We start from the raw sequence: 23,700 nt of genomic DNA on the forward strand, positions 1-23,700 counted from the left end.
GCTCCTGCAGGTGGCAACATCAGACATCATGAAGATTTGGCTGTGTCCTTCAATGAACTCAGAAAAAAGGATTTTACAGTGAGTACAAAAATCCCATTTCCTTATTTTTACACCCAGTAACCCCCCGTCATGTCCGTCCTCTTCCTCCATAGTCACTGTGACGTCTTTTATCTCCAGCAGACGATGATAGACAAATATATAGTGTGGAAACCTAGATTAACCCCTTCAGGATCAGAACACTTCCCCACTTACATGGCCGGAACATTCTCTTCATTTTGGAGATAAATTCTAGTAATATGGCCCTCTAAACAAACAGCACTGACAATAAAGACAATGACCATCCTGACAATAGAGGAGCTAAGAGACTGTGAGTGATAAAGGATAGCTGATGGAATCTATCGGCCCCTGAGGGGGTAGTGTAGATGAAGGAGTTTAGGCCCTTGATAGGGTTGGCATTAGGCAGGACTCTGAAGAAGAGGCTTTAGGGCTCATAGGGACCATAAGGTAGGGAGGGGGGATCCTGGTCTATGATGGTCCTCCTACCTACACTTACTTTTTAAACCTTCTTACAGAACTACTGCCAGGAAAGGAAGGCAACCTTCACCATCTTACCATCTCACTGGTCAAATGAAAGTTTCCAAGAAAGGCAGTCCTTCACCCCTTGTTGGTTAAGAATGTCAGGGGTCAGCCTTCTGCACCCGGGGAAGGCAGTACAATACCTTCCCATGACACAGGGTCTGCCAGTGCTGAAATTCAGAGCCCCAGGAACCCACTGCCACTCTGTACAATGTCCTCGATACTCTAGAACAGTGGCCCTCAACTCCGGTCCTCGGGCCCCACTAACAGGCCAGATTTTAAGTATTACCTTGGGGAGATGCAGACTAGAGTACTGCAATGACTGAGCAGCAAATTATATCACCTGTGATGTATTTCAGTTATTTTGAAAACCTGGCCTGTTAGTGGGCCCTGAGGACCAGGGTTGAGGACCACTGCTCTAGAATACTTGACCACCAAGATAAAAAACTCCTTCCCCCTTGCTGTCCTCCTCCTACCCACACTGGGCTGCCATTGGAGGGAAGAGAACAGATTCCCCCCCCCCCCCCAGCGCTCTACTCCACCAGCCGCATCCTCTTGTTATCCAATCCAATCCCTTTTCTTACTGCAGAAAGTGACATCACTCCTATCAGTCAGCAGGCTGCTGGAGATTGGAGCTTTACAGCCCGAGTTCTGACAATTATCTAGACTAGCCAAAAACTCTGGCCAAAAGTCAGCAAGTTCCCCTTCCTGGACATTGGACATTATAATAACCCTATATTGAGCAATCCAATCAAAGGAAGGATCATATTCCTTGTCTGCAGATCTAACACTAACCAAAACCAGTTCAGAAACCAAACAAACCCGACAGAGAAAAGGGAATTTCTGATCCAAGAGAGTTCTGGGTTCATGAAAATGTAGCAAAAACGAAACAGTCCAAACTAAATGTGTTCATATGGGGGCAGTAGTCCCTAAATGTACAGCAACCCTCCTATTACCACCTTCATCTCCACATCCTATTACTGTGTGACCAATGCCGTTCAAATAATTTTTACTTTCATTTACCAAAGTTATCTGTCTACAAGGAGACCTGTATAGATCAAATGACTGCACCAATGAGGATGGAGGAGGATCAGAGTTACATGACTGAGAAGATACTAAACCTCACCCTGGAGATCATCTACCTGCTGACTGGAGAGGTGAGGAGGATTCTGGGAGGTCACATGACATCACTTATCTCTATTATTAAAACACAAACCTGACCGGAGAGGTGAGGAGGATTCTGGGATTCTAACATGATATTCCTATTGGTTCCTCAATACAGAGATTTCCTCTTCTGAAGTCAGGTGATCATATGACCATCACAGTGCCTCCATGTGACTCCCTAAAACCTGATAGACACAACATGCAGAAGATTCTAGAAGTCACCAAGAAGATGATGGAGCTGCTGACAGGAGAGGTGAGCGGTGCTGGGAATTCTGGGACATTATCCAGTAACAGACAAGGGATGTGTCTGGATGGTGACTGTATCATTGTGTGTGTCAGGTTCCTATAAGGTGTCAGGATGTCACTGTCTATTTCTCCATGGAGGAGTGGGAGTATTTAGAAGGACACAAGGATCTCTACAAGGATGTCATGATGGAGAATCAGCCGCCCCTCACATCACCGGGTAAGAGGAGACTAAATTGTAAAGGAGAGAGCAGTACGGAGGCTCCACCTAGATCCCCCATCATCTGATAAACACATAGAAACAATGTACAGTCTGAGGAGATGGGAGGCAGAGGTGTGGGGACTTCTTCAACTTGCAGCGTGTCAGGGTGGGGAGAGAGAAGAGAGCAGCGTGTCAGGGTGGGGAGAGAGGAGAGATCAGCGTGTCAGGGTGGGGAGAGAGAAGAGAGCAGCGTGTCAGGGTGGGGAGAGATGAGAGAGCAGCGTGTCAGGGTGGGGAGAGAGAAGAGAGCAGCGTGTCAGGGTGGGGAGAGAGAAGAGAGCAGCGTGTCAGGGTGGGGAGAGAGAAGAGAGCAGCGTGTCAGGGTGGGGAGAGAGGAGAGAGCAGCGTGTCAGGGTGGGGAGAGAGGAGAGAGCAGTGTGTCAGGGTGGGGAGAGAGGAGAGAGCAGCGTGTCAGGGTGGGGAGAGAGGAGAGAGCAGCGTGTCAGGGTGGGGAGAGAGGAGAGAGCAGCGTGTCAGGGTGGGGAGAGAGAAGAGAGCAGCGTGTCAGGGTTTGAGAGAGAGGAGAGCAGCGTGTCAGGGTGGGGAGAGAGGAGAGAGCAGCGTGTCAGGGTGGGGAGAGAGGAGAGAGCAGCGTGTCAGGGTGGGGAGAGAGGAGAGAGCAGCGTGTCAGGGTGGGGAGAGAGCAGCATGTCAGGGTGGGGAGAGAGGAGAGAGCAGCATGTCAGGGTGGGGAGAGACTCTACCTGTCCTAGGACACCTCCACACACTGTACAGTAGAGCCCCATGCAGTACATACCGCAGGGCAACACAACGCATATACCCAGCATTGTGTGCACGTGCTTTCATCTTGTTTAGTGCATTGGCAGTCCATTAGGCTGGCATAACAAAACACACGTTAACGCATGCCATAATGCACCCCGCAATGGACTGTTTAAATGTAGTGAATTATAGTATAAACCATAGAACAGCTTGAGAAATGCCCTATTGATTTCAATGGATTTGCAGCATCTGTTGTAAGATCAAACACTTTTTAAGATTTGATCTTTTTACAACATGGAGTAAAAATCAATCCTAAAAAGATTTAATAAAAAGAGTCATAATCCCAACTGAATATTGGGGTGCATGTAAAAATGAGCCTATTGAAAAAAACAAAACCCAGAACAAAATAAAAATGTAATATCACAGCTCTCTATACTGCTCTTGCACTGCTTTTTCTGTAAATCCAGAACCTCTGAATCTTCACAGATGGAGAAGGGGGAACCAATTTAATAACATATGCCCTTACCCTGACCACTGTGCATCTTAATCATCACCAAATTACATCATTGCTTCAAAAATATGGAACACAATCACAGGGTGGGCTCTAATATAAAGAGCAATATAAATACATTAGTCATTATATTTATTTATAACAATTTATATTTACTAGCTATAGGTTTGCATGACCAATAGAAGAACAATTATGGAGTAAAGAAGAGCAGAGGGATCTGCTTCTAAAAGATGGACTCTCTTCCTTTAAATAAAGGCCAATTCTCAGATCTACGAATGCAGATGAGATCTGGACAGCCGCACTCCAATGCAATCACCTTTATTAGTATAAAAGACAGTCCATAAAGCTAAATGGAGGTGGAGGAATCAGCTGTAGCTAATGTGTTTCATGTCCTATTGGCAGTGTTGGGGTAGTTTCTCAAAAAATATAACTAGTTACTAGTTACTTCTGTAAATTGTAACGAGATTACTTTACTAGTTACTACATTTGAAAAGTAACTTCACTACTTATTACTTTACCTTCCTCTTTCTTAATTGACCGTGTAGAAGAAGATACATGACACTCTTTCTGCATAGAGTTTATTGTATAAACACAGGCTTTGGGAAACATGAGAACAAAACCTGAAAAAACAGAAAAAAAAAAAAGTGCAACAAAAAGTCATAAACTTCATCCCTCTCTATTCTTCGAAATAACGATTGTATCGCACGGCTTGGGTAACGCAGGAAAGCGCGTTCCTATAGCCTAGTAAAGTAGTGTAGTTATCTCCTATAGCCTAGTAAAGTAGTGTAGTTACCTCCTATAGCCTAGTAAAGTAGTGTAGTTACCTCCTATAGCCTAGTAAAGTAGTGTAGTTACCTCCTATAGCCTAGTAAAGTAGTGTAGTTACCTCCTATAGCCTTGTAAAGTAGTGTAGTTACCTCCTATAGCCTAGTAAAGTAGCGTAGTTACCTTCTATAGCCTAGTAATGTAGTGTAGTTACCTCCTATAGTCTAGTAAAGTAGTGTAGTTACCTCCTATAGTCTAGTATAGTCGTGTAGTTACCTCCTATAGTCTAGTATAGTCGTGTAGTTACCTCTTATAGTCTAGTAAAGTAGTGTACTTACCTCCTATAACCTAGTAAAGTAGTGTAGTTACCTCCTATAGCCTAGTAAAGTAGTGTAGTTGCCTCCTATAGTCTAGTAAAGTAGTGTAGTTACCTCCTATAGTCTAGTATAGTCGTGTAGTTACCTCCTATAGTCTAGTATAGTCGTGTAGTTACCTCTTATAGTCTAGTAAAGTAGTGTACTTACCTCCTATAACCTAGTAAAGTAGTGTAGTTACCTCCTATAGCCTAGTAAAGTAGTGTAGTTGCCTCCTATAGTCTAGTAAAGTAGTGTAGTTACCTCCTATAGCCTAGTAAAGTAGTGTAGTTACCTCCTATAGCCTTGTAAAGTAGTGTAGTTACCTCCTATAGCCTAGTAAAGTAGCGTAGTTACCTCCTATAGCCTAGTAATGTAGTGTAGTTACCTCCTATAGTCTAGTAAAGTAGTGTAGTTACCTCCTATAGTCTAGTATAGTCGTGTAGTTACCTCCTATAGCCTAGTAAAGTAGTGTAGTTACTTCCTATAGCCTAGTAAAGTAGTGTAGTTATCTCCTATAGCCTAGTAAAGTAGTGTAGTTACCTCTTATAGTCTAGTAAAGTAGTGTAGTTACCTCCTATAGCCTAGTAAAGTAGTGTAGTTACTTCCTATAGCCTAGTAAAGTAGTGTAGTTACCTCCTATAGCCTAGTAATATAGTGTAGTTACCTCCTATAGCCTAGTAAAGTAGTGTAGTTGCCTCCTATAGCCTAGTAAAGTAGTGTAGTTACCTCCTATAGTCTAGTATAGTTGTGTAGTTACCTCTTATAGTCTAGTAAAGTAGTGTACTTACCTCCTATAACCTAGTAAAGTATTGTAGTTACCTCCTATAGCCTAGTAAAGTAGTGTAGTTGCCTCCTATAGTCTAGTAAAGTAGTGTAGTTACCTCCTATAGTCTAGTATAGTCGTGTAGTTACCTCCTATAGTCTAGTATAGTCGTGTAGTTACCTCTTATAGTCTAGTAAAGTAGTGTACTTACCTCCTATAACCTAGTAAAGTAGTGTAGTTACCTCCTATAGCCTAGTAAAGTAGTGTAGTTGCCTCCTATAGTCTAGTAAAGTAGTGTAGTTACCTCCTATAGCCTAGTAATGTAGTGTAGTTACCTCCTATAGCCTAGTAAAGTAGTGTAGTTACCTCCTATAGCCTAGTAAAGTAGTGTAGTTGCCTCCTATAGCCTAGTAAAGTAGTGTAGTTACCTCTTATAGTCTAGTAAAGTAGTGTACTTACCTCCTATAACCTAGTAAAGTAGTGTAGTTACCTCCTATAGCCTAGTAAAGTAGTGTAGTTACCTCCTATAGCCTAGTAAAGTAGTGTAGTTGCCTCCTATAGTCTAGTAAAGTAGTGTAGTTACCTCCTATAGTCTAGTATAGTCGTGTAGTTACCTCCTATAGTCTAGTATAGTCGTGTAGTTACCTCTTATAGTCTAGTAAAGTAGTGTACTTACCTCCTATAACCTAGTAAAGTAGTGTAGTTACCTCCTATAGCCTAGTAAAGTAGTGTAGTTGCCTCCTATAGTCTAGTAAAGTAGTGTAGTTACCTCCTATAGCCTAGTAATGTAGTGTAGTTACCTCCTATAGCCTAGTAAAGTAGTGTAGTTACCTCCTATAGCCTAGTAAAGTAGTGTAGTTGCCTCCTATAGCCTAGTAAAGTAGTGTAGTTACCTCTTATAGTCTAGTAAAGTAGTGTACTTACCTCCTATAACCTAGTAAAGTAGTGTAGTTACCTCCTATAGCCTAGTAAAGTAGTGTAGTTGCCTCCTATAGTCTAGTAAAGTAGTGTAGTTACCTCCTATAGCCTAGTAATGTAGTGTAGTTACCTCCTATAGCCTAGTAAAGTAGTGTAGTTACCTCCTATAGCCTAGTAAAGTAGTGTAGTTGCCTCCTATAGCCTAGTAAAGTAGTGTAGTTACCTCTTATAGTCTAGTAAAGTAGTGTACTTACCTCCTATAACCTAGTAAAGTAGTGTAGTTACCCCCTATAGCCTAGTAAAGTAGTGTAGTTACCTCCTATAGCCTAGTAAAGTAGTGTAGTTACTTCCTATAGCCTAGTAAAGTAGTGTAGTTATCTCCTATAGCCTAGTAAAGTAGTGTAGTTACCTCTTATAGTCTAGTAAATAAGTGTAGTTACCTCCTATAGCCTAGTAAAGTAGTGTAGTTACTTCCTATAGCCTAGTAAAGTAGTGTAGTTACCTCCTATAGCCTAGTAATGTAGTGTAGTTACCTCCTATAGCCTAGTAAAGTAGTGTAGTTGCCTCCTATAGCCTAGTAAAGTAGTGTAGTTACCTCCTATAGTCTAGTATAGTCGTGTAGTTACCTCTTATAGTCTAGTAAAGTAGTGTACTTACCTCCTATAACCTAGTAAAGTAGTGTAGTTGCCTCCTATAGCCTAGTAAAGTAGTGTAGTTGCCTCCTATAGTCTAGTAAAGTAGTGTAGTTACCTCCTATAGTCTAGTATAGTCGTGTAGTTACCTCCTATAGTCTAGTATAGTCGTGTAGTTACCTCTTATAGTCTAGTAAAGTAGTGTACTTACCTCCTATAACCTAGTAAAGTAGTGTAGTTACCTCCTATAGCCTAGTAAAGTAGTGTAGTTGCCTCCTATAGTCTAGTAAAGTAGTGTAGTTACCTCCTATAGCCTAGTAATGTAGTGTAGTTACCTCCTATAGCCTAGTAAAGTAGTGTAGTTACCTCCTATAGCCTAGTAAAGTAGTGTAGTTGCCTCCTATAGCCTAGTAAAGTAGTGTAGTTACCTCTTATAGTCTAGTAAAGTAGTGTACTTACCTCCTATAACCTAGTAAAGTAGTGTAGTTACCTCCTATAGCCTAGTAAAGTAGTGTAGTTGCCTCCTATAGCCTAGTAAAGTAGTGTAGTTACCTCCTATAGCCTAGTAAAGTAGTGTAGTTACCAATATTAGTATTGTAACTAGTTACGTTACTTCGTTACCAAAAAAAGTAATGTAGTTACTGTAATCAGTTACTTTGTAACTCGTTACCCCCAACACTGCCTATTGGTGCTTAGTAATAGCTCAGATCTACAGAAATTGATTTGAATCAAGCAGTATTGGCTTAAAATATTGTGGGACTACAAGAGCCAGCAAAACATAGTTGCTAAGTAGGAACTACAAGAGCCAGCATAGCATGGCTGCTGAGACACATCATTTAAAATTAATATAATTGTAAAAGACATTTTGTAATGTCTACATGTCACTTCTATAGCAGCCTCCTTTCTGATTCACAATGCATGTCTTATTCATGCAACTCAACTCTGCATGATGCCTTTGTGTTGTAGCTTACAAGAGCCTGCATACAATGGCAGATGGGACTTGTAGTTCTGTAACATCTGGCAACCCACGTGTTGCTTCCACAGCTGGGATGCAGATCATTTCATGTATAATTCATGAAATGCAAACCTGTGTGATGCCATTCTTTCAGCTGCTGATTAACTACAACAGTGGTTCTCAAATCCGGTCCTCGGGACCCACTAACAGGCCAGATTTTAAGTATTACCTTGGGGGATGCAGACTAGAATACTGCAATCACTGAGAAGCAAATGAGATCACCTGTGATGTAATTTAGTTATCTTGCAAACCTGGCCTGTTGGTGGGTCCCGAGGACCGGATTTGAGAACCACTGAACTACAAGAGCCTACATGGAACAGCAGCTGGGACTTACAGTTCTATAAAAGCTGGCAATCCACATTTTGCTCCAACAGTCCTTTTGCTTACTGATAGATTATAATGCATCCTTTATTCATCTAATAGACCTCTGCCTGGTTCCATTGCTCTGGGATTGCTGTGGAACTACAAGAGCCAGCATAAAATGGTGAGCTAGGATAGCTTGCAATCAACATGTTGCAGCTACAGTATTCTGATGCCCCCTGCTGCAATATAATGCATGTGTAATAGATTGGAATACAATGCATGTGTAATAGATTGGAATACAATGCATGTGTAATAGATTGCAATACAATGCATGTATAATAGATTGGAATACAATGCATGTGTAGTTGAAACAATGTCATCCCTCTGGCTGCTGTGGAACTACAAGAGTCAGTATGGAATGGTAAGCTAGGACTCCTGCAACAGCTATTAGTCATCCTATTGCATCTACAAAATTCTGATGCCCCTCCTATAGCCTAGTAATGTAGTGTAGTTACCTCCTATAGCCTAGTAAAGTAGTGTAGTTGCCTCCTATAGCCTAGTAAAGTAGTGTAGTTACCTCCTATAGTCTAGTATAGTCGTGTAGTTACCTCTTATAGTCTAGTAAAGTAGTGTACTTACCTCCTATAACCTAGTAAAGTAGTGTAGTTACCTCCTATAGCCTAGTAAAGTAGTGTAGTTGCCTCCTATAGTCTAGTAAAGTAGTGTAGTTACCTCCTATAGTCTAGTATAGTCGTGTAGTTACCTCCTATAGTCTAGTATAGTCGTGTAGTTACCTCTTATAGTCTAGTAAAGTAGTGTACTTACCTCCTATAACCTAGTAAAGTAGTGTAGTTACCTCCTATAGCCTAGTAAAGTAGTGTAGTTGCCTCCTATAGTCTAGTAAAGTAGTGTAGTTACCTCCTATAGCCTAGTAATGTAGTGTAGTTACCTCCTATAGCCTAGTAAAGTAGTGTAGTTACCTCCTATAGCCTAGTAAAGTAGTGTAGTTGCCTCCTATAGCCTAGTAAAGTAGTGTAGTTACCTCTTATAGTCTAGTAAAGTAGTGTACTTACCTCCTATAACCTAGTAAAGTAGTGTAGTTACCTCCTATAGCCTAGTAAAGTAGTGTAGTTGCCTCCTATAGTCTAGTAAAGTAGTGTAGTTACCTCCTATAGCCTAGTAATGTAGTGTAGTTACCTCCTATAGCCTAGTAAAGTAGTGTAGTTACCTCCTATAGCCTAGTAAAGTAGTGTAGTTGCCTCCTATAGCCTAGTAAAGTAGTGTAGTTACCTCTTATAGTCTAGTAAAGTAGTGTACTTACCTCCTATAACCTAGTAAAGTAGTGTAGTTACCTCCTATAGCCTAGTAAAGTAGTGTAGTTACCTCCTATAGCCTAGTAAAGTAGTGTACTTACTTCCTATAGCCTAGTAAAGTAGTGTAGTTATCTCCTATAGCCTAGTAAAGTAGTGTAGTTACCTCTTATAGTCTAGTAAATAAGTGTAGTTACCTCCTATAGCCTAGTAAAGTAGTGTAGTTACTTCCTATAGCCTAGTAAAGTAGTGTAGTTACCTCCTATAGCCTAGTAATGTAGTGTAGTTACCTCCTATAGCCTAGTAAAGTAGTGTAGTTGCCTCCTATAGCCTAGTAAAGTAGTGTAGTTACCTCCTATAGTCTAGTATAGTCGTGTAGTTACCTCTTATAGTCTAGTAAAGTAGTGTACTTACCTCCTATAACCTAGTAAAGTAGTGTAGTTACCTCCTATAGCCTAGTAAAGTAGTGTAGTTGCCTCCTATAGTCTAGTAAAGTAGTGTAGTTACCTCCTATAGTCTAGTATAGTCGTGTAGTTACCTCCTATAGTCTAGTATAGTCGTGTAGTTACCTCTTATAGTCTAGTAAAGTAGTGTACTTACCTCCTATAACCTAGTAAAGTAGTGTAGTTACCTCCTATAGCCTAGTAAAGTAGTGTAGTTGCCTCCTATAGTCTAGTAAAGTAGTGTAGTTACCTCCTATAGTCTAGTATAGTCGTGTAGTTACCTCCTATAGTCTAGTATAGTCGTGTAGTTACCTCTTATAGTCTAGTAAAGTAGTGTACTTACCTCCTATAACCTAGTAAAGTAGTGTAGTTACCTCCTATAGCCTAGTAAAGTAGTGTAGTTGCCTCCTATAGTCTAGTAAAGTAGTGTAGTTACCTCCTATAGCCTAGTAATGTAGTGTAGTTACCTCCTATAGCCTAGTAAAGTAGTGTAGTTACCTCCTATAGCCTAGTAAAGTAGTGTAGTTGCCTCCTATAGCCTAGTAAAGTAGTGTAGTTACCTCTTATAGTCTAGTAAAGTAGTGTACTTACCTCCTATAACCTAGTAAAGTAGTGTAGTTACCTCCTATAGCCTAGTAAAGTAGTGTAGTTGCCTCCTATAGCCTAGTAAAGTAGTGTAGTTACCTCCTATAGCCTAGTAAAGTAGTGTAGTTACCAATATTAGTATTGTAACTAGTTACGTTACTTCGTTACCAAAAAAAGTAATGTAGTTACTGTAATCAGTTACTTTGTAACTCGTTACCCCCAACACTGCCTATTGGTGCTTAGTAATAGCTCAGATCTACAGAAATTGATTTGAATCAAGCAGTATTGGCTTAAAATATTGTGGGACTACAAGAGCCAGCAAAACATAGTTGCTAAGTAGGAACTACAAGAGCCAGCATAGCATGGCTGCTGAGACACATCATTTAAAATTAATATAATTGTAAAAGACATTTTGTAATGTCTACATGTCACTTCTATAGCAGCCTCCTTTCTGATTCACAATGCATGTCTTATTCATGCAACTCAACTCTGCATGATGCCTTTGTGTTGTAGCTTACAAGAGCCTGCATACAATGGCAGATGGGACTTGTAGTTCTGTAACATCTGGCAACCCACGTGTTGCTTCCACAGCTGGGATGCAGATCATTTCATGTATAATTCATGAAATGCAAACCTGTGTGATGCCATTCTTTCAGCTGCTGATTAACTACAAGAGCCTACATGGAACAGCAGCTGAGACTTACAGTTCTATAAAAGCTGGCAATCCACATTTTGCTCCAACAGTCCTTTTGCTTACTGATAGATGAATAAAGGATGCATTATAATCTAATAGATCTCTGCCTGGTTCCATTGATCTGGGATTGCTGTGGAACTACAAGAGCCAGCATAAAATGGTGAGCTAGGATAGCTTGCAATCAACATGTTTCAGCTACAGTATTCTGATGCCCCCTGCTGCAATATAATGCATGTGTAATAGATTGGAATACAATGCATGTGTAATAGATTGGAATACAATGCATGTGCAATAAATTGGAATACAATGCATGTACAGTAAACCCCCCTCCATTGCGGGGGTTACGTTCCGGACCCAGCCGCGAAAAGTGAAATTCCGCGAAATAGAAAAACCCTATTAAAATGCATTGTAGGCATGATTTTTTTACTGTCACTGTACATGTAAAAGCATTTTAAGGTCTTTAAACACACTTTTAAAACAATAGAAACTCATTTAAACACATAAAAGATACTAAGAGACAGAACAAGAGCTATAAAAAACACAAAAATATTTCATTTTTAATGATTTATATAGTAAAATAACATTACAAAAAAAACCGCGAATTACCGGGACCGCAAAAACTGAACCGCGATGGAGCGGGGGATTACTGTATAATAGATTGGAGTACAATGCATGTATAATAGATTGGAGTACAATTCATGTATAATAGATTGGAGTACAATTCATGTATAATAGATTGGAATACAATGCATGTGTAGTTGAAACAATGTCATCCCTCTGGCTGCTGTGGAACTACAAGAGTCAGTATGGAATGGTAAGCTAGGACTCCTGCAACAGCTATTAGTCATCCTATTGCATCTACAAAATTCTGATGCCCCCCCCCGCTGTAATTCAATATATGTGTGGTTTGAACAATGTCATCCCTCTGGCTGCTGTGGAACTACAAGAGCCAGTATAGAATGGTATACTGGGACTTCTGCAACAGCTAGCAATCAATATTTACATCTATAATATTCTTATTTCCTCCAGCTGCCATGTAATGCATTTTTAATGCAAGCAATGCCATTACTCTAGCTGCAGTGGAACTACAAGAGCCAGCATGGAGTGGTAGCTAAGATTCTAGTCCTGTACTAGTTAGCTGTGGCCATGTGGCTTCCACAACTCCCCTGTTTTAATACAATGCATGTGTAACTCATGCAATGAAACCTTTTGTGATGCCACCATGCTGTGAAACTTCAAGAGCCTGCACCCCCATCAGATTGTGGCTGTCAGGGCTTCCTTCCCCCTGTAGTTTCTAACACCTCTTGTTTCTCTCTCTCTCTCCTCCCCTCATCCTTTCCCTGGCTGCTGCTCTGCTCACATCTCCCTGCCTGCTCCAGGGCTGCACAGACACTGTACTGCTGCTGTGTTCCCTACTTGTAAAGAAATCTGCCGGCAGGCACTACACTGTCTGACTCACTTGAGGAGGAATGTTGTTCTTCTTGTTCAGAGGACGTCCACTCCTGTATTCTTGTGTGTTCAGTCTGAGCACGCTGAGTGCGGGGGCGGGGGCGGGGCATACCCAAAGTTAAACAATTAATTCGACAGGCACAGTCAGAGGCCAGCCCCCACCACAGTTCACCCAATCACAGGGCGCCCGCCTGCCATCCTGAGCAGGAAGACAAGATAATAAAGATTGCTGGACTCACACTGAGCGCAGGGAAAAGAATAAAGTTCAGACCGCCCCTCCTGTCTTCCTCACTGGCCGGGACAAGTCCCGGCAGTATAAATATGCCGGGACAAGGTCCTATTTGGCGGGACTGTCCCGCCAAAAACGGTACAGTTGGCAACTATGCACTGTATAATTTACAGTATATTTCACATTATCTAGTCCTGACGCTTACAGCAGTGTTTCTCAACCCTTAATCAGTGGAGGCACCATTTAAAGTTATAGACAATCTCAAGGCACCCCATTCTAAAATGTAAAAAACTATTATAATAGCTTTACACAACTCAGCAACATTCACAGACAGGACAGGCAACAGGCATCCTCCCTATTAACTAATGACCTCATTGTTTGTTAGCTTTCCAGTGTCTAGAAAGTCGTAATAGTGCATAATTGAAACCCGTGGCTGGTGTAACTGAAAGGCAGCTTTGATTCTCTTGCTGGCTTGTACAATTTTTGATACATTTTTAGGCATTTTGCCAAGGCACCCCTGAAGAAACCTCAAGGCACCCTGGTTGAAAAAGGCGGCCCTACACTATATACTCTTATGTTGTATATTACATAGTCCTAACTTCTATTTTGCACCTGATAACGTCATTGGTTGTTAGGTTGCCAGTGTCTAGAAAGTCGTAATGGTGCATAATGGAAACCTGCGGCTGGTGTAACTAAAAGGCAGCTTTGATCCACTTGCTGGCTTGTATACAATTTTTGATCAATTTCTAGGCATTTTGCCAAGGCACCCCTGGAGAAGCCTCAAGGCACCTTGGTTGAAAAAGGTGGCCCTACACTATATATGCTGTTGTACATTACATAGTCCTGACTTCTATTTTGCACCTTGTAGGGGCTACAAGTAAAAGGGTTCCTCCACTTCTGCAAAGCCAGTCGTAGTTTCAACTTGCATCCAGACTCAGAAAACAGTCCTTGAGCTTTTGTTTTTTTTTGTTTTATTGAGAGGATAATAACTTGGATGGAGTTAGGGATTAAGGGATGCCCAACTTGACAGTAACAAAAACGAACCAGGGACAACTTCCTATTTACAGCTTTCACTTGATCCTCCTGCAAAGCTTGACTTGATCCTCCTGCACAGCTTGACTTACTCTGCAGAACTCCTAATTGATTTACTCTTTGGAAACTAACAGTCTCTTGTTAGCTCATCAAAAGCCCCTTACAGGCTAGGAACTCTCAGTCTCTTAGAAAAGTATCACATGTGGAGTGAACTGCACCCTGGAACTGCTCCAAATTCCCTGTAGACACTGATCCCAGCTCTACTTGCAGGAAATGCTAGCCTATGTGGCTACCTCTTTACCAACCCACCTGACTGCTTCTTCTTCCTAATCTACCCAACTGACACTCTGCACCAGTTTGCTCGACTGCGACACTGGAGATTTCCCAGGGCAAGGTTTGATGAAGAGAGACCCGCTGCAAGTGGCAATCTCTCCCCTTGTCTGTTCCTGCACCATGCTGATCTACTCACTATGTCCTTCCTTGCTCCCACTGCCTCTCAGGAAAGCCTCCTCCAACTTCCTCTGTGGTAAGGTCCTTCCAGGCCAGCCACCTGAGCTCTGGCCCAAGTAATGCCCCTCCCCAGCAGGGGTCCCTTGAGGGGCCGCCGACAGTCTCCCTCAGCACTGCATCTCCATCTTCCAACTGACTCCCCTGCTGGCATGGCTCATCTCTATTTAGGGGTTCTCTTAGTCCCCTGCGAGGCCCAACTCCTGGGAATTGGCTCATGGCCCCTAAATATGCAGGATGCCCCCCCTAGCTTCCACCCACTAATTTCTAGAACATTCTCTAACATTCTAGAACCAGGGGGAGGCACTAAAGAGCTGCCTGGATGAGTCATCCAGCCCTGAACTCTAATAACCCTGACCCAGATTCCATTACCCAGGCGTAGTCGTGAGCCAAACCATGTTTTACCTGCACTACCACTAGCAGCACACTAGAGGGTGCTACACACCTTTTACCTACTGCTATATACATGTAATATGTATTCTCTTTTGTTACACCCATTTTCTACCAACTGGACATTTTATATCTGATAATTTGATTGGAGCACAGACTTTTATGTTGATAATAATGTGATAACATCCTCAAACTTTGGAACCTTAAACAGAAAGTGGTAATGAGGGAGGAGTCAGTAACCCAATGATGGTGGTCTTCAGGATCAGTCCAGTCTTCATCTTGGTTGTTCTCCCCCCATCCTAACTCTCTGACCTCTGGTGGGGCTCAGCCCCGCTGTTATTCATGACTAAATCATGGACTAAATAAGGAAGTGCAGTACTTCTTGTGTTGGGAAGATGGCAATGAGTGATGGAGGTGGATGGGGACACTCGTCCTATAATCCCCTCATCACTGTCACTCCTATAAAAGACAGTTCTCGTTGTTTCCTCACTCTCTGACTAAGGACCATGAATAAAGAAATGAACTGGTAGGAGATCAGAGGACCCATTTACTAGTTACCTTGAGGGGGGAATTGTAAGACCCTCATAGACAAAGCTGCCTGATGTGGGTGGAGTCCTGGTTTAGAGGAACCAATCTGCTCATGTCTAGTAATAATCTTTTTATTTCTATTTTAGTAGATGGACGGGAGATGAGGAAAACCTCAGGGGATTGTCTCACTTTGTCTCCAGACTGTAAAGTAGAAGATGAGGACATCATACAGTATAGTCCAGGAGAAAACCCGGCTACCTCAAATGTCCATCCGGCACCACACAGTGTAGATGGACCATCGTATTCCTCTTATCCTGAGGAACCTCAGGCAGTGAGGGACGGTGCCGAACCATCGTATTCCTCTTATCCTGAGGAACCTCAGACTGTGTGGGACGGTGCCGGACCATCGTATTCCTCTTATCCTGAGGAACCTCAGACTGTGAGGGGCGGTGCCGTCCTTCCAACAGATAAGAGGTTTTCCTGTACTGATTGCGGGAAGAGTTTCTTTTATCAATCCCATCTTAATGTGCATAAAAGATCTCACACAGGGGAGAAGCCGTATTCCTGTCCTGAGTGCAGGAAATGTTTTTCAAAGGCATCCAGTCTCCACAGACATCAGAGATCCCACACATTGCAGAAGCCATATTCCTGTCCTGAGTGCGAAAAATGTTTTGTAGAGAAATCAAAACTTGTCAGACATCAGAGGTCTCACACCGGGGAGAAGCCATTTTCCTGTCCTGAGTGCGGGAAATGTTTTTCAGTGAAATGCTCTCTTTCTACACATCAGAAACTGCATACAGGTGGGATCCCGTATTCCTGTTCTGAGTGTGGGAAATGCTTTGTAAAAAAATCACATCTTGTCGCACATCAGAGGACTCACACAATGGAGAAGCCATTTTCCTGTTCTGAGTGTGGAAAAAGTTTTGTAAAAAAATCAGTACTCCTCAGACATCAGAGGTCTCACACGGGGGAAAAACCATATTCCTGTTCTGAGTGTGGGAAATGTTTTGTACAAAAATCTAAACTTGTCTTACATGTGAGGTCTCACACGGGAGAGAAGCCATTTTCCTGTCCTGAGTGCGGAAAATGTTTTTCAGAAAAGTCCAATCTTCATAAACATCAGACATATCACATGGGTGAAAAGCCATATTCTTGTCTTGAGTGCGGGAAATGTTTTTCAGTGAAGTACAGTCTTTACAGACATCAGAGATCTCACATGAGGGAGAAGCCATTTTCCTGTCCTGAGTGAGGGAATGGCTCCTCACTGAAGTCCTGTCTTTCTGTACGGTAAGGAACCCACACAACCCTCAAGGTGTATTTGTGCCTCGAGTGCAGGAAATGTCTTCTCTATGAATGTTGCTGGAGATCACATCTCTCATGTGGGGAAGAAGCACACCCTGATATACACCTCAGATATACTCCATGGCTGATCTTCATCATGTAAGAAACAGTTCATAAGGAGATCAGAGATCACCAAAGACATGGATAATGTGTTGTACTGTGTTCGTCATTGATAGCAGGAGAAAAATAAAAAAGAAGTCATTACCTTTCATTGGCTGAGTACATTTTGTAATGTAAACTTTAGTAAACAGATGTCTGTTTTTTAAACAAAATGTGTGATTTCCTATCATCATTGGCTCCATCCAGTGGCCATAAGGCTGTATTGCAGTATTTATAATGCATTATGGCCACTAGATGGAGCTGACAATCATAGAAAATCACTGTATAGTGTGACCACAGAAGAGTGATTCCATTTAGCTCACATCAACCCTTTCACTGCAAGGACTGTTTTTTTTTTTTTTTTTGTTAACCTTTGCTCAAATGTTAAAATGCACAAAACAAAACGTTTTTCTTAGTTTCTGTTATAAAATTTTGTAAATAAACATTTTGCACTGATGAGGCTGCACTGATGGGCACTGATGAGGTGACACTGATGGAAACTGCTAAGGCTGTACTGATGTGTGCAAATGAGGCTGCACTGATGAGACGAGACTGATGGGCACTGATTAGATGAGACTGATGGGCACTGATATGTGCTGATGAGGCTGCACTGATGGGCACTGATGACGCGACTCTGATGTGCGCTAATGAGGCTGCACTGATGAGGCGACACTGATGGGTACTGATGAGATGACACTGATGGACACTGAAAAGGCTGGGCATTAATGAGACAACACTGATGAGACGACACTGATGGGCACTGATGAGGCTGCACTGATAGGTGGCATTGATGGGCACTGATAAGCAGCACTGATGATCAGTGCCCTGATTATCAATGTTGATGTTCCCGGTGTGGATTGCCTCTTATCAGTTCTTCTTTCCTCATGCGCTGTCCATGTACGGAGAGAATTGCAGATAAATGGCAAATCCTGTTTACATTGCACATAGTGAAGTGGTTAAACTGTAGAATTTTCATCTTTGTAAATGTCACTGTTGCTACAGTATATCCTCACAACAAAATGTGTGAGGTCCCCCGTGAAATTTATACTAGACCCTTAACCCATACATGCAGTCTGGCTGGCCAGGAGAGGGGGGCTGATTATGCAATAGAATTCAGTGGCAATAGTAATAGATTCCACTCAGCGGAATACTCATTCAGTTCAACCATTCACTGAATCTGCAAACAAGTAAATTTCAGTCTGAACCTCTGCTCAGACAAAACTAGGAGCCTCTTCCTAGTGGTCATTGTAGTGGTGTCTTACATTAGTGACTAATTGGAGAAGGACCCCCTATATAAGTGGTCAGTGTAATGGTGTCTTACACGGGTGACCAATGGGAGAAGGACCCCCTTATATCGATGGTCAGTGTAGTGGTCCCTTAAATTGGTGACCAATGGTAGAAGGATCTCCTTATATCAGTGGTCAGTGTAGTGGTCCCTTACATTGGTGACCAATGGGAGAAGGATCTCCTTATATCAGTGGTGAGTGTAGTGGTCCCTTACATTGTTGGCCAATGGGAGAAGGATCCCCTTATATCAGTGGCCAGTGTAGTGGTCCCTTACATTGGTGACCAATGGGAGAAGGATCTCCTTATATCAGTGGTCAGTGTAGTGGTCCCTTACATTGTTGGCCAATGGGAGAAGGATCCCCTTATATCAGTAGTCAGTGTAGTGCTCCCTTACATTGGTGACCAATGGCAGAATGACCCTTATATCAGTGGTCAGTGTAGTGGTCCCTTACATTGGTGACCAATGGAAGAAGGACCCTCAAATCAGTGGTCAGTGTAGTGGTCCCTTACATTGGTGACCAATGGGAGAAGGATCTCCTTATATCAGTAGTCAGTGTAGCAGTCCATACTCTGGTGACCAATGGGGAAGGATCCCCTTATATCAGAGATTAGTGGTAGAAGGACATTCTTACTTCATCATCGGTGGGAAGACTGTCCTCTTACAGATCATAGATGTCAGTTGTTACTGAGAGATAGAAATTTCTTGGTGGGAGTGGAGATGACCCCATCTATAAGGATATACAGTACATACACACACAGCACAAGGCCGTGTTCACACTACCAGACGTTTCTCAGGGCTGCAGTTCCACTGAGCTGAGCTCCACACGGTGGTGATCTCACTTCTACCCACACAGAAAATCTCATTAGAAGACAGGCAGGAAGTGATGTCAGATACAGACAGGAAGTGATGTCAGGTATAAATAGGAAGTTCCGGGTGAGAGGTGAGTCGGGAGGAAGTAGAGAGGAGACATTGCTGGAAGTGGCAGTAGAGGAGGTAATAAGATCTTGTTTTCTATTTACACCCAGTAACCCCCCGTCATGTCTGTCCTCTTCCTCCATAGTCACTGTGACGTCTTTTATCTCCAGCAGATGATGATACACACATATATAGTGTGGAAACCTAGATTAACCCCTTCAGGGACAGAACATTTCCTCACTTACGGGGCCGGAATATTCTCTTCATTCTGGAGATGTTTTACCACATCTCACAACTTTTTGAGATAGGAACCAGGGACACCTATTAGCAAAATGATGTAGGTATAGACACGTCCCCTGTAAAAAAAATTATACAAAAACAATGATTAGTTAAGCCCACAAGTGCTTTTTTACCTCTATAATTCCTTTTATATTGGCTTTTGAAATTTACAAATGCAAATTGGATTAAGGGTTTAGCACTGGGAAACACTTTTTGAAAGATAAATTGTGCATTTTATATACAACTTTATAGATCAGACCAAAATGAGGGACAAATGAGGAGAAAAGGGCTGGAGGGACTTTGTTCCAAATCAGGGACAGGGAGCTGTTTTACCTTTTCCACCAAATTACCTTCTTTCCTCTATACCAGTGTTTTTCAACTTTTTTTTCAGTCAAGACACTTTCAGAACTGTGCAAAATCCTGCGGTACACCAGTCTGAGGGCACGTTCACACCAGGAAGTGCATCCAACGTGCCCCTTTTTAATAGGTGTGAGCATACATGCATAGATGCCTGGGGGTGTCATTAAGAAATGATGGCACCCGATGCTATTCACAAAATTCACCCGGACTCCAGACTATAGGTTATATCCTCATTTAGATACCTGGGCGTTGTGATCCAGCTGCCTTTATCCTCGTACATTAGCAATAACTTGTGCCCTATCCTCGTACATTAGCAATAACTTGTGCCCTCTGCTGACTCAGCTGCAAATAGAACCCAGCGGTGGATGGCTCTGCCTTTGGACCTCATGGGAAGGGCCAATGTCATCACGATGATTTACCTCCCTAAACTTCTTTATGTTATGGCCAACTCACCATGTAAAATTCTCAAATCAATTTTTATACGTATTGACACAATCTGCACAGCATTCCTGTGGAGTGTCCGTTCACCCAGAGTTGCAATGAAGACACTGCAACTCCCTGCCCAGCTGGCGGAACTGGCATTCCCTAGCTTTTACCTATAATTTGAAATCCCAGTTGGTTCCCGTTTATGATTGGCTGCACCAAGATTCAGCCAATGCCTGTACTACTACAGAGGCCCCTCTATGGAAACTCTCCGTAATCTTATATATAGGGGGTGCACTCCGGTTCTTCCGGGTCTGTCACTGCTAAATACATTCCTATCCCTGTTTCAATATGTAGTGGCTACAATTTCCAAAGACTCATGGTACACATCCCCCAATAATCCATTATGTCTTAATCCCAATCTTAGAGAGGTACAGTATATGTTATGCCTGAACCACAGCGGTGGTATTCTAGGGGAGTTAAATACCCATGTCACCTATATACCTTACAAGGGTTCAAATCCTTTCACCAGATGCGCATGGACTTTGATTTGAACCGCACATATCTCTTCTATTATTATCAACTTAGACACACAGTGTGTGCGCAGTTTGGTTCATTGGAGAACCCTATTCAGATCCCTCCCATAGAGAAAATGCTGAGACACCCTGACCCTGCTAGGCTTATTTCTATGTATTATGCTGTTCTTATTGCTGAGTCTAAAGCCTAGTACACACGCAACGATTATCGGCCGACCGATCGTCCGTCTTTTGTCCAGAGTTGTGTTTTGTTGGTTGGAATGTGCCTAGACTGCACACGATGTTTCCCGCCCGACAAAATTCTACTTCAGAAGTGATGTCATGTGTTGGTTTGCTTTCTTTGTGTTCTTTCTTCTCTGAGCATGCCCAGTCTTGCTCATAAGATTTTTCCCTGTCGAAATCTGTACTGACTGCACGAAAATCGGCCGTGTTTTGACAGAGGACAACAATTTTATAGCCTGCACACCAGATTTTTTTCGGCCGAAAAGTCGGAGTCGGTTGTCGGAAGCATCATACTAACAAGCCGAAAATCGGCAGATCGGTTGTCGGACGAAAATTCCTTGCCGATTTCCGACGCGTGTGTACGAGACTTTACTCTAGGTTCCAGACTGCGCAGACTAAATGGATATACTCCTTACAGAATCAGACTGGTCTGAATTCAGTGATACATATTGTACTAGTGATATCCTCTAGAGATTGCATTATACAACTTAAAACATCTCACTCCTGCTAGACTTTTTAAGATGGGATTATCTCAGTCGGCCGAGTGTTTTAGGGGTTGCGGTTGGGATGCTGACTTTCTCCACTGCTTCTGAACGTGTCCTTTAGTCCAGGGGTTCTGGAGAGACATAAACTCCTTAATTTCATCTGCACTGGGCCTGCCAAACATTGTGAACCCTAAAAACTGTCTGCTGGGGATCTTTGGGGATCTGGCCATCCCTTCTAGTGCTAAGAGACTGCTCCGTATTCTTTACATTTATGCAAAGAAGTCCCCACTATTATCATGGAAGGGATCAATATCTTTAACAAGATCTCTCTGTTTAAAACTGGTCAATGACTTATTTCCGCTGTATAAGCTTACCTTTGAGAATAGGAAAAGAAATAAAACATTTCACAAAATATGGGATGGGTGGATTGCCTGTCCTCTGACCCTTACTCCTGAATTGCCACGAGTATAAAAATGTGTTTATACATCACTACCTATACGTCACACTTTGACAAATGGTATACTTGCTTATGGTGAAGCTGTAGGCGAAGTTGTGTACATTCTATGTAATCACTAATTGTAAGCTGCACATAGGATAACCTTGCAGGGGAGAGGAGTGGAGAGAGAAATTGTTTATTGATGGGGTTTTTTTTTTTGTGTGCTGTTATTTGTTGTAAATTGCGCACTGCGTTGTGTAAGCCCCGGTTCACACTTGTGCGTGTGCGGGGTTCGCATGTAATATCGGAGCGCACTACTCCGACATTACATGCGATCGGCTGTGCGGTGCGAGTTTAGCCATACGGTTTGTATGGCTAAATTCGCACCGCAGCCGCTCCAAACACGCACAGGACCCTTTTTTCTAGCCGCATCAGGATCGGATCGCACAGCGGTTCACACTTGTGCGATCCGATCCTGTGCGAACTGCACGATCGCACTGCGATATGCGATCAAACTGGGGGTGTCGTTAAGATTACATTGACACCCCCAGCGTATCGCATATGGCAGTGTGAACTGCCGGGGGTGCGTGTGCGATGCGGGAAAAGGCTGCGAATTCGCAACCTTCCCGCATCGCATATATGTGAACCGAGCCTTAGTGTTTGGAGAAAGTGGTTGTTGGGCGCTTCTGACCAGGCAAGAGGGAAGGAGTCCACCGCTGTAGAAGGGGCGCAGGGGATGCTCCAAATTCTTGTTGGGGACTGTCCTGAATGGCAAAGTACGAGGCAGCACTGACTAGGAAACTCCGAGGAATCCGCTGGCACAAGTAGAAAAAAGAAACAGGCGCCACTGTAGTTAGCCAGAAAGTTTATTGCACAAAATACATACTGACTTACATGAAAGTAAGCTCCAATCCGTATCGCAGCGTCTCCAGCGCACGATCCGGCCGTCCACCGGTCCGGAGGTGATGTCACAGGAAGCTGGTCGGAGACTGGGTAACCCGGAAGCCGCAAATGGAACGCAGACTCCCGGAAATGACGCAACGCGTTTCGGAGCATGCGCACTCGGCTCCTTCCTCAGGCGTAAGTGACTGCCACCTGGTGCCAGGTTTAAATACAGCAGTCCACGATCAATTAACATTACAATCAACACAAGGGGCGGCGCAATACTCTGCAGACCAGCTATAAAGCCAACACTTCTGGAGAATCCGTACAACACTTTTAAGTAATATAGTGGATTTCATACTGGGGCTTATCCATATACAAACAGCTTTAAACATACAATATACATTACAAGTATTATTACGTCCTCTACTATAGATGTACTGAAACATGACTTTCACACGATATGCTAAAAATTAAAAATTAAAAGTAAATTTTGTATACACATATGTCCCTCTGTATTGGGGTACACCAGAAAAAAAAAAAAAAAGGGGGGGGGCTACCTTATAAATAAGAAGAAAACATAAGCTCCTGAATCCAGAAATCATGAACTCACCAAGGAATTCATTTTCCATGATCCGAAATGCATTATGGATACATATACATATATATATATATACATATACATATATATATAAGAAAAAGAATTACACATACTAAATAAAAAATAAAAATATTTGAAAATATGTTAAAAAGCATACCTATATGTGTGCAGGTGTAGAACACGTGCAGACACATATGTACGCATACACCCTAGGATAGGGGGAGGGGAAGGAAAAGGGGAGGACGGGAGGGGGAAGGGGGGGGGAAATTAGAAAGAAGAGGGAAAGAAGAAGAAAAATAGAGTGGATAAAAATGCACTGACTCACAGAATAGTATTAATATCTAGCTCCTCGTTTAATCCCCCGGGAGCCAGAACATTCAGGGCGTATATCCAGTAGGTTTCCCTACTGCATAGACGCCTGAACCTCTCAGCCTCAGA

The 23,700-nt window shown here is 42.6% G+C and overlaps 3 protein-coding genes across 3 annotated transcripts in view; all 3 read left to right on the top strand.

Moving 5' to 3' along the window:
• Window positions 1-23,700, top strand: part of LOC309550685 (uncharacterized protein) — a 903,485-nt gene that overhangs the window by 501,726 nt on the left and 378,059 nt on the right. The gene's annotated exons all lie outside the window — the stretch shown is intronic.
• Window positions 1-23,700, top strand: part of LOC309550707 (uncharacterized protein) — a 233,561-nt gene that overhangs the window by 200,426 nt on the left and 9,435 nt on the right. The window lies entirely within an intron of this gene.
• On the top strand, window positions 15,757-16,837 carry LOC309550006 (uncharacterized protein; the record flags this gene model as incomplete). The annotated part of the gene is made up of 1 exon (XM_082250480.1): window positions 15,757-16,837. A coding segment is annotated over one exon (888 nt), but the record flags the coding sequence as incomplete, so codon positions are not given.

The sequence above is a fragment of the Pelophylax lessonae genome, assembly GCF_965119305.1.
Source record: "Pelophylax lessonae genome assembly, chromosome: 3".
NCBI classification, from domain to species: Eukaryota; Metazoa; Chordata; class Amphibia; order Anura; family Ranidae; genus Pelophylax; species Pelophylax lessonae.